This window comes from Hordeum vulgare, chromosome 7H (genome assembly GCF_904849725.1).
Source record: "Hordeum vulgare subsp. vulgare chromosome 7H, MorexV3_pseudomolecules_assembly, whole genome shotgun sequence".
NCBI lineage: Eukaryota > Viridiplantae > Streptophyta > Magnoliopsida > Poales > Poaceae > Hordeum > Hordeum vulgare.
Window position 1 is genome coordinate 529,846,622 of NC_058524.1, and position 11,652 is coordinate 529,858,273.

The 11,652-nt window shown below is 45.2% G+C and overlaps 1 protein-coding gene across 1 annotated transcript; it reads right to left on the reverse strand.

Annotated features, from left to right (window-relative positions):
* Window positions 1-1,409: 1,409 nt before the first annotated feature.
* Window positions 1,410-5,274, reverse strand: LOC123409217. Its single transcript, XM_045102178.1, has 8 exons — window positions 4,876-5,274; window positions 3,927-4,131; window positions 3,280-3,332; window positions 2,945-3,192; window positions 2,763-2,867; window positions 2,515-2,677; window positions 1,960-2,439; window positions 1,410-1,865 (listed from the first exon to the last, which is right to left on the reverse strand). Exons 1-8 carry the CDS (start codon window positions 5,272-5,274, stop codon window positions 1,518-1,520), a joined length of 2,001 nt encoding a protein of 666 aa, XP_044958113.1. The 3' UTR covers window positions 1,410-1,517.
* Between the last annotated feature and the right edge of the window lie 6,378 nt (window positions 5,275-11,652).

Consider the following 11,652-nt stretch of genomic DNA (forward strand, 5'->3'; position numbering starts at 1 on the left):
GGCATGAAGTTTTTCATGTGCGCCAATTATGAATCTGATCCACCTGAATCTATTTCTGCGTACGTCAGGCCTCCGGTATGCTCAAGTCATCCAGATTATTGTTATTTGATATTATTGTTGACTTGAATCTGATCCATCCTTTAGTCTCCTCCTCCTCTGTGCATGTACTATCGTTGGATTGACACGGAAATGCCGGACTGGGCGGTGACCGAGATTCGTGAAAGAGGTCGCCGTGCATGGGCTAGCTTGGACTTGGAAGAGCGTCGTGAGAAGGCTGAAGCAGAGGAGAAAGCAGAGCAGAAGAAAGAGTGGGAAAATTACTGTGTGGAGCAGAGGGCTTTTCTTGATGAGATGAAAAGGAAAAATCAAGAAGAGAAACTTCGGCTGGAGGAGGTTTACAGACAGCGGGAACAGACCCGTGAAGCTGAGAGGGAAAGAAAGAGAGAAAGGGCTCGTGCCGCCAAGGCAGCAGAAGAAGCTGGTGATGGAAAAGGAAAATATCCACGTTGGACTCAGTAGATTTATTTTATTGTATGTTAAGTTGTCTTAGTTGTATCTTATTTCTGCAAGATGTATCTTAATTTCGGCAAATTGTATCTTAGTTTCCGCAATGGGTATCTTAATTTCAGCTACGTGTATGTTCATTTTATCCCGCCATTTATTTCCCGCCTCGCTTTCCCGCCATTTTATCCCGCGTATAGCTTTGCCGCCAGTTTGTTCCCGCCCTTGCTTTCCCGCCCTCGCTTTCCCGCCCTCGCTTTCCCGCCTCGTTTTCCCGCCATTAGTTATTCGTCTCGCTCTGCTGCACCTATAAAACCCCCTCCAGACCAAGGTCGGTAAGGAGTGTGCTGAAAATGTCTCATTATCCTTTCGATCGTAGTTTTCATAGTGGTATGTCCGAGTGTCTTCTGCGCTTAGCTAGCAATTTCAAGATAGATAATAGAATAGTTTCATGGGATGAACTCATCAGTAGTGACACGCTACTGAATGAGGTTGCCCACGCATTAGCTAGGAAGGGGTGGCCTGCAAGGACATATGAGGAGATTTGGAAAGAACTTCTGCGGTTGAATGAAAGATGGAAGAAGAAAGGCCAACACATACGCGGTGGAGGTGGAGTAAAACATCCCTTCTTGTGGATTGACGATAGTGAGGACGAAGACGATATCTTCATGCCGAGTACCAAGAGCGCGTCATCGACGAAGGCCAAGAGCGCATCATCATCGAAGGCCAAGAGTAGCGCTTCGTCAAAGGGCGAGAGCTCTGCATCGTCGAAGGATGACGACGACTTTATGTAGTTTTTTTTATGAACTCTACATCTTAATGTATCTTATTTTATGTATGTTATTTTATGTATGTTATTTTATGAATCTTATTTTATGTATCTTATTTTATGGAAGCAACTTCAAATATATCGCGAACTTTTATTTCATGAAACTATATAGATGTCTTGTACGTACATCTGAAAGTTTGAAACTGACATAGAGAGATGCAATTGTTCGCACACATACATAGACGAATCACCCTATGCGACGACGACCAGCTGGCCTTGCCCGACGACCGGAGGGTGACAATCGATCAGGGGGTCTGTGTTCACGAAGACCACGACCGTACTGTCCCTCGTGTTCCTGTGTCTGCGACTGATGCATAGGTGGTGGAGTCTGAAATCCATATTGAGATGATGATTCTAAATTGTAGGTGAATGGTTGTGACTCAGAATTGATGTAAGATGGACCAATAACGTCCTGCCCGAAAAAATCATTTATCATTCCTGGGAGCGTGCATTGAGTATCATGGGTTTCTGTGAGTATTTCTTTCTGTACGCCACGCTGGGTATGTTCATCTCCCCATGATGGATCATTAATTTCCTGGTCCACGAAAAAATGTTTTTAAAATAAATTGTGTGTAGCAAAAAGATGTGTAAATAGAAGTTATGTAATTGCTTATTATAATTGTACATACCTGTCCGTTGTTGTAGCTTTGTGCTCCCTCGCTTGTCTCAGCCCAACGATTCTCCTCGGGCATCCTAATCCCTCGTGTGGGCAGATATGGCTGAGATCCTTGAATGTGTGTGTCATATGCTGTATATGCATCCTGCTCCACGAAATGAGTCTGTTCGGGTGTCGATCCTACATCTGGAGCATTTACCTGTGATGTCTGCCCATGTATTGGTAGAGAAGAGTCATGTCGTGGAAGTGTCGGCATAGTATTACGACCCTCTGCCCATCGCATGGACGACGACGGCGCCCCACTCGGTCTAGCTGACCTCGGTTCCGGAATGTTGTACGCTGCAGTGACAACGTCGTTCTCTGTACCGCATCTCGTAATCCTTGTGCTCACGAATTCGCTAATTTTTTTAAACCACGACCTGCGTTTAGGATCACTTCCCTCGGCTCGCATTCCTTCACTCGCCATCGCTTGTACTTGGGTGCAAATATCAATCTGAAAAAAATCGTTGTTCGTTGGTTAAATTGTTCATGAAATGATGGACCTGAATAGCAAGATGTTGATTATTACCGCGGAGTCACGATAGTAAGCTGATGATGTGTCCATCCGTCTCTGCAACTGTTCCATATGCGTTGGATGTGTTGGCATCGTAGGTGGTTCACTCGTCAGTCTAGTACGCGTGCTCATGCGATACCAATTATAGTACGCTTCTGTCGTAGTTGCATCGTACGTTCTGCATAAATAAATTAACATTACTAAATTGACATCACATTCTGTATTTTATAAGCACATAATTAAATTAACATTAGTAAAATTACCGTTGCTGAGGCACTATATTTTGTAGAGCTTCATTATTCCACTGATTTATCCATTCAATGTTTTCTGCATTCCAGTCCACACCAGATCTGCCCATATTGCTCATCCTGTAATTATAGATAACAAAAAAAAATTCAAGAATAGTTGATGGAATATCTATTTAGCTAGGTCACATCTTACTTACTTATGAGTTTCTTCGTCGATACATCTTGGAACCGGTGGTGGAATATCTTGATATAGACCGAACTGTCTCATGACACGGTTAGGATTATACGGTTCCACAAACCATAGATAGAGTAAATTGCAGCGAGTCATCCAAAAGGCACTATCTCTCACGCATTCCACTGGCATGTGTTGCGAACCAAATACCATATCAATGTGCGCCTCAGTCCACGGGTTCCATGTTATTAGTGAGTCGTTAAGAAGCTCAAACTGATCATGGTATATGGGGTAACAATTTTTTGCAATTTTAGTAGACCATTTTTTTCGACCCAGCATCCACCGAGTGGACATAGTTACAACACCCTCACCATAGTTGTACGGGGTTGCGGGTTCTACTATCTGCGGTCGTCCTACAGGTAAGTATTCCCAGGACCACAACTGTAGAAACTCGTAGGAGACACAAAGTAATGGAGCTTTAGATGTGAATGTCGTTTTTTGAGTGGCATCACACAACCCTCGGTATGTGTGAGAAAGCAAAGCAGAACCAAAGCTATATGGTGGATTTTGGGGTAAAGGTTCGTCAACTATCTTTGCGGCAAAATAGATGAGACCAGGCAAAACTACATCCCCGTGAGAATTAGGAAACATCACACCGAAGAGCCACAACAAATATGCAAACAAGTGTCTCTTCGTTGTCTCAGGATCAACATGGGTAGATAAAATTTCGAAGTTAATACGAAGCCAGCTGTGTGGGACACCTCGAGGCGGACCAGAACGATCTGATATGGGCATTTCGAGCCTCAGACGGGCAGAGACATCTGCTGGCCAATTAGGAGAAACTCGTGGATGTACCACTGGCACACCTCTAATTGGTAAAGCTGTGATCATTGACACATCTTTTAGAGTAGGTGCAAGCTCTCCACATCGAAAGTGAAATGTGTGGGTCTCCGGACTCCATCTATCAACGAGGGATGTCAAAAGGGATGGGTCGGCAGTAAAACTACCTCGACGAGCTGCGATGTTCGCAAAATGTAGGAGTCCATAAGCCTCAAGGTGTTCAAGGAACCGATTCTCTATTGACCAGGGCGTCTTTACAGTTCGAAGCCGGAAGGTCTGAGGAGGATTTTCATGATTTGGATTTATGAAAAGCTGGCAACGGTGGTGGTTGTCGTGATAACCATTCAAAAGCTGGGGCATTTCAGCCATAACCTGCAATCACGATGAAAAAAATTAAATATTCCGAATATTACATCACGATTAAATTAAAATACATATTCCGAATATTACATCACGATTAAATTAAAATACATGTTCCGAATATTACATCGCGATTAAATTAAAATACATATTCCGAATATTACATCACGATTAAATTAAAATACATGTTCCGAATATTACATCACGATTAAATTAAAATACATGTTCCGAATATTACATCACGATTAAATTATGAATACATAGCATGATTACATATCACGCAGTGTTGTTGTTACGATACGGACAGTCCCTACGCGGGTGACCAGCACACCTACATACGCGGCATCGCCTTGGTTCTCCCAACTGGCTGTGGTCCATGTCATTGCGATGACGCCTAGACTGACGCCGTCCCTTGCTGGTTCGCATCAATGCGGGATCTGGAACCCATGTGGTGCCTTCTGGCCATAATTGCTTGTAGTTCGTATCAATGCCCCATGCCCAAAACTCACCGTTCCAAGTGTTGTATAAATTGTGCATGTTGAAGTATGGTGATACGTACGGCTCGACACTAATTTGTTGATCTGCAGCTGCCCGCAATACGTGACTACAAGGATATTCCAGAAGCTTGGGCTTGTTGCAAGTGCACTCACACGAGGTTGCGCCAAGCGTCACAACTTGTTTTTTTGCTCCCCTGTGGTGACCCTTCACAAACTTTGCTCGCACACTAACTTCCCATTTATTCCTAAGTGCATCTACCTGCCTGCACCCATGTCTTTGCGACTTCTTTGCTTTGTCATCAAGATGTCTTTGCATCTTCTCAGACCAGGTCTTGTTCAAATCAACTAGCGCCTTGGCAACGGTGACTCTATCTGCAAAGTATGACACAGTCCGGTTCCAAGTTTCATCAATTAGTGCTGTGATAGGTAGTGCCCTCACCCCTTTAAGAACACCATTGTACACCTCGGACATGTTGCTTGCCATTATACCGTATCTAGCGCCAGTGTCATGAGACTGCGCCCACTTGTACAAATTGGGACAATTCTCATTAATCCACTGGCTCAAATTTATTGCTCTTCGACGACCCCTCCGGTCTTCTCTCGCCTGGAGGGATGCGCGCTCGATCTGACCATTGATACCTGCCCAGATAGCACTCATTTTTGCTGTAGTTTTCTGCATGCACATCCTCTTGAATAGCTTGAACCAATCTTTGTTTTTGAATTTCGAATAAAAATTAGCTGCCAAATGCCTCATGCACCACCTTGTCTCCAGATCGGGCCACCCCCAATCTGGATCTTGTGAAGCCTTAATTATCTCAAGCGCGCTTAATAGTCCGGTGTTGCGATCAGAGATGATGCAAACCCCTTCCCGGTCTTTGATGACACCCATCTTCAGGCAACACAGGAACCATAGCCAACTATGTTTGTTTTCGCTCTCCACTAGTGCATAGGCAATAGGAAGAAGTTGATTGTTTGCATCAGCTGCCATCGCCACTAAGAGTGTGCCCTTGTACTTTCCTGTGAGAAATGTACCATCAATTGATACAACCGGACGACAATGCTTGAATGCTTGTATAGTCTGGGCGAATGCCCAGAATAAGCGATCCAGGATTTGCTCGTCCGGGTTCAATGGATTTGGACGTTCTTTCTGGAAAACTTGAGTCCCCCTATTAGCAACTGAAATCTGATGCAGCATTCTAGGGGCAAAAGAGTACGCCTCCTCATAGGTTCCATACAACCTCTGAAATATCTTTTCCTTTGCATGACGAGCCTTGCTATAGCTGACAGGGAAACCAATCAGATCAGATGCAGTTGCACGCAAAGCCCTAATACTAATATTAAGACTTTGCTGCACAATGGTTTGCATCACCTGTGACACATATTCCGCAGTCACGTTGCGGTGCTCTGAAAGAGTGCCGGTTTGCTCACAACCATGTTGCTCTATTTTTGTGACATGCCATGGCTGACATACCCCAGGCTTCTGGCGAGCAATAACTCTTCCGCGGCAACCCGCTTCGCGATGGATGCATATGAGCTTCAACTCCTTTTTATCAGACTGCTTCACTCTATGTTGCCTGTGTATAGCAATTGCATAGCTATGTATTGCTTGTTTAGCAGATTTCTTATCTGGGAAAATCTGTCCAACGGCCAGACTCCCCGCGTCTAGGCCAGCAACAGAGTGAAATTCATTGGTGATGCTCATAACCTGTAAAAACTCTGGGTTGATTGCTGCAGCGACCGCATTCTCAGGAGGAACAACTTCATCATCATCTGATTCCGAAGACGCAGAAGAATGACCATCATCGTCATCATCTAGCGCCTCCGGCAATCCCTCGACATGTTCGCTTATGTCAACGACCGCAGACCAATATCCCGTGTCATACACTTGATGGCCACCTGTTGGTTCCGTTGGGCCGGCGTCGGGGGCTACAGTTATGGCCATATGTTCGCCACCGCTTGGTTCCGATGGGCCGGCGTCGGGGGCTATAGTTGCGGCCAACTCGGCCTCACCGGCACCGCTACTGCACTCGGCGACATCACTGGCAGAAATGAACTCCACATAAACCATGGGTTGTCCATACATGGAGTTATTGGGATTGCTTGCAAAACCCATGTACGACGCCCATGCTCTTTCACCGGTAACCCGTCGCAAAACCCAACGATTTCCTCCCTCAACCACGAAAGCCTCCAGGGTCATTTTTTTTCCATTCATCGCTGAACCAAACACCGATCGGATGCACCTTCTAACTGCCGCATACTCTATATTAACCATGTCTTTCACTACAACCGTAGTCATCCCGCACCTAGACACATCCACACCAGAAGGACCCTCACGCACGATGTGCCCATAAAACACTAACAAATTTTCCATAGTACCTAACGAGCAGCCATATTTACATCGTTAGTCCATTAAAAATCATATTTTTAGATTTACATTGTAATAACAACATCCATTACTTATCTTTTTTACATATAACAATTTAACAACATCCATTACATCTACGCATAATAATTTATATTGTATCATTTATCGTCACACTACATCTATAAAATAAATAGAAGATGAATTACAATATGTCATTCATACCTCTGGTTGGCAAATTACATACTGCATATATATATATATGCGGCAAAATACATACTGCATATATATATATATCACGAATCATATTTCTACGGGGTTGGCAAATTATCAAATAAACAAATATATTACACACGCGTCTTGCATGTAATAATACTAATGGAGCTAACATATTATTACATGTTTTTTACAAAAATGCTAGTTACATATGCATTTCTTCGGCTCCTTTCTAAATACCAGTTGCATGCAAACACGAACGAATCATCGGTACTATATGAACATAGTCGACCTATTATCACATGAACACAAATATGAACAAAGTCTCATACCTTGATCTTCAACTTAGTAGTTCATATCGTATGACAAAATAGTTCCACAAAAGTGATAATACGCTCCCTAAGACAAAAGAAAACACATACTTAGAAACTAATCAAACAAAATAAAAACATCATGCATGCAAACACGACCAACAGAAATGGAAAGCTCTTACCTTGATCTATCTTTTCTTCAACTACAACGTCTTCAAAATAGTTTCACAAAAGTGATAATACGCTCTCTAAGACAAAAGAAAACACATACTTAGTAACTAATCAAACAAAATAAATACATCATGCATGCAAACACAACCAACAGATATGGAAAGCTCTTACCTTGATCTATCTTTTCTTCAACTACAACGTCTTCAAAATCTCACTTTAATCCGTCCTAAATCGCCACATAAACATTCATACGGAGTGAGAAAGAGAAGAGAGTGAGAAAGAGAAGAGAGTGAGAAAGAGGAGTGACACGGGAGGCAACGACAGGAGAAGAGAGTGAGAGAGGAGGCAGCGACGCGGTTCGCTTATAAAGGAGTAAATTTCGCACTGTTTCGTCGGTGGAGAGCGGAAAAAAATCACACAGTTCTGGCCGGCCGCGCGGGAAAAATTCGAGCGGGAAAGGAGCCTCGGAATCAGCGCAATCAATCATCAACAGTGCCGGCGCGCGGAAAAAAGGGCACCTGGCCGCCTGCTCCCGAGGCGGCAGGGCCCACCCGGCCTTGTCCGTTACGGGCAGGACGAATCGGGAACGGATCCCGCGCTGGCCGCCAGGGGCGGTGGCGGCAGGCCCCGGCCGCCAGGGGCTGTGGCGGCAGGCCCCACGGCCGCCTCCTGCGGTGGCGGCAGGTGCCACGTGCCGCCTGGCGCGCCTGCCGCCGCCCGGGGTGGGGGTCTTTTTAGCCGTTTGCACTCGCAGATGGTCTTTTTTGACAATCCCACTCGACAGGGGGTCCTTTTGGACAAAAATCCTGAACTCCACGGTGTCGAAGACGCTGTTCATCATTCAGAGTATCGGCGGAGTCCATACATGCAAAATAAGCACCATGGACGCGACCATTGTAGTGCTCGCTGGTGTGCTCCCAGGTGAAGTGACCCACCCGCCAGCCGGCACCTGAAAGCAGAGTTAATCGAGGTAGGACACGCCAGGACCAGCCATTAGTTCCGTGGTGATGTAGTATGTCTCGTGCGTCGGTCGTCGGTGTGGTTGAGATCTTGGTCTCAGCCAATTACTAGTGCGTGCCCGCGAGTGCTTAAATCACCCGTAGCTGGTCGTATTCCGAGAGGTTGGCGCCGGTCATACCACCACCGCGCTCCGCGGCACGCAGATGCCGATGGCGTCGGGGGACGGCCTGGCCATCTTCGACAGCACGCCCATGGCCTTCGCCATTGTGGATGTGGTGCTCTCCGGCTGCTGATCGGTCCACCGCAGTGGACATGGACGAAGGTGACACTTTTCTGAAACTTCGACACAAAATGATTCTGCTCTGAAAATATTTTACAAATTAGCCCTTTTTTATAACGCTTGGTGCAGGGATGCCATGCTAGATAGCATGATGCCCTGACCGGTGTATCATGGTAGAGACACTTAGCATGGTGCCCTCGGGAGCGAACGACGTGTTGATGTTCATGAGCGACGTTGTTGAAATATTTATAGTTGGACACCTCAAACGCGTCTTAAACGTTCCGGTGTACGGAACAATCATTAAAAAAGTAACCTATTGGACATCTTAAATGGGCCTTAAACATTTCGGCTGTTCGACATTCCTCATATCTAATCAGAATTTACGATGGATATAGGATGGCTCAGACACACCGAGGCGTGTCGTCGTAGCTGACAAACCCGACTCACTACCGACTTCACCTTTGTCCCATTAAATCCTTAATCTCACGCCTAGCTCACTCACTCGCTCTCTCACTCTGTCCTTTGCTCCTCGACTACGAGGAGGAGCTGGCCCTCCGCATTGCTATGGAGCAGTTCAAGGTGGACCCCAAAGGCAACTTCGTATCTGGAACTTCGCCGCAGCTCCCGCATCGACGCAGCGTGGACGCTAGAGGTGGACCCTCCCGACCCGCGTGCAGCTTCACCAGGATAACGCAACCCGCATTGCCCGTGTGTCGGCCCATACACACATCGTCTGCTCCTTCGCGCAGGCAGCGGTTGGTGCTACTGCTCATGCCACTGGCCCGCATGTGCATACTAGAATTGGAGGGGTGCGTCACTCGTTGCAAGAGATGGCGGGCAAGGGAGAGGGACACGGTGGAGCAATCCGTGCGCTGCCACTGTTGGATGCAGGCGAAGCTCGATGAAGACGACCGACTTCTCGGATGGGTCTATTGTCGGTCCCTCATGACGGCGGGGACGGACGCTTGCGCATGCGGCTGAAGAAAGCGAAGGCACTCCCATTGCAAGGCAGCAGAGGAGGCGGCTCGGGTTGCGAAGTTGAAGCGACAGCATGACAGGGTCGACCACCGGATGAAGGAGCTGATCGTCCTATCCGACACCAACGACAGTGACGACCTCATGTCCACCTTCTCTGACGATGTCCAAGATCCTCCACCAACCATCAACGCCTACAACAGCGGCGGTGTTCGGAAGGGGAAGGGGCCGGCGAGGAAGTGGACTTTGTAGTTAATTTCTACTCCCTCCATTCCTAAATATAAATATTTTAAAAGATTTCACTATGGACTACATACGAATGTATATACACACACTTTAGAGTGTAGATTCACTCACTTTATTCCGTATGTAATCCATAGTACTCCCTCTGTCTCAAAATAAGTGTTTTAACTTTGTACTAGCTCTAATACAAAATTATACTAAGTTTGAAACACTTATTTTAAGACGAAGGAAGTAGAATTTTTTTTTAAACTTATATTTATTAATGAAGGGAGTAGTTATTTATGCCTCTAGTAAGAACTTGCTCGTCATATGTGCATTATATGAATTTTGAGTTGCTTTGGGAGATCTGTCTATAATTTTTAATTGATCGAAATGTGTATATCTAACTCTATTTCATAGTCCGTATAATGATCTACGTAATTTATTTTTATGTTGCATGAATAGTATAAATATAGGATATCAGATATGAGAAGTGCGGATGTGAATGACACAAATTAAAGGTCAGTACCCGGGGATCCGCGAAAGTTTAAAATGCTGGATTTACCAAGTGTGAATGTAGATGCTCTTTTCTTGGGAGGCAGTACTAGCAGGAAAATTTTCATCCGTTTGAAAATGTGTGTATGGCGTGTTGGAATGTCCCTATCTTTTCGAATAAATGAGTACGTCCTAATTAGTACAGCCCAGCTTTCCTTTTTTGCGACTGTACTTCTGCATGATTAAGTCCGGTGTGCTATATACGTCCATCATTATTGGCGCCAATCAACCTTCCGTACAGTCGTGTACTGTTAGTCACCAGCCACGTTCCATGGTAACCTTTTTTTGTTTGCAAGGGGACCGTAGTAAACCTCTGTTGCTGGGGCTTGAACCATAGATCGCTTTGCAGGAGACCCAAAAGCTTGTGCACACGATCACGAAGCACCGTGACGCCTCTTCTGTTGTTATGGCTAGTTCTTTTGTTGGGTTCTAAAATAAGTAAAAATAAACTGATTTCTATTCAGTTTATTTTAGAAGCACAATTAAAAAAATTAAAAGCATATTAATTAAGACTTAACTAATAGGTTTATACATATATATTTGTAGTTGGTTTCTAGAATAAATTCGGTAGGCACATCTTATTTTAAAGGCTAAAAAAATCCATCAAAAGTACTTGCCCTACTATATCTACCGCACAACCTCGCAATTTTGTGCGTGCATGAATGCTCCTCCAAATTACTCCAAAAACCTGATCAAAGCGTGATCACTTATCCAACCGGTCAAAATAAAAAAAACGATTTTGACAGGCGTCTCAAACAGGTTTTAAATGTCCCAGTTGACCAACAATACTTATATCCAACCCAAATGTAGGGTGGATGTGGAAATGCCCGAGCGCATCCCTCATGTTCGACCCGACATGCCTACCCCGTCATAAATTGCATCAAATCCAACCCCTACACCCACCGGATCTTCTCTCTTCTTCCTCCTTCGCGTTAGATGTCTCGCAGCTCCGTCGCCATGCACTCGTTCCGAGCCTTAGCACCG

Bases quoted from the DNA above. Each gene is read 5' to 3' on its own strand.
- LOC123409217 (XM_045102178.1), bottom strand. From the start codon at position 5,274: ATGAGTGCTATCTGGGCAGGTATCAATGGTCAGATCGAGCGCGCATCC. The intron at 2,868-2,944 runs GTAAGTAAGATG...CTATAATTACAG, and splicing joins ATCGACGAAGAAACTCATAA to GATGAGCAATATGGGCAGAT. The intron at 2,678-2,762 runs GTAATTTTACTA...TTATTTATGCAG, and splicing joins AATATAGTGCCTCAGCAACG to AACGTACGATGCAACTACGA.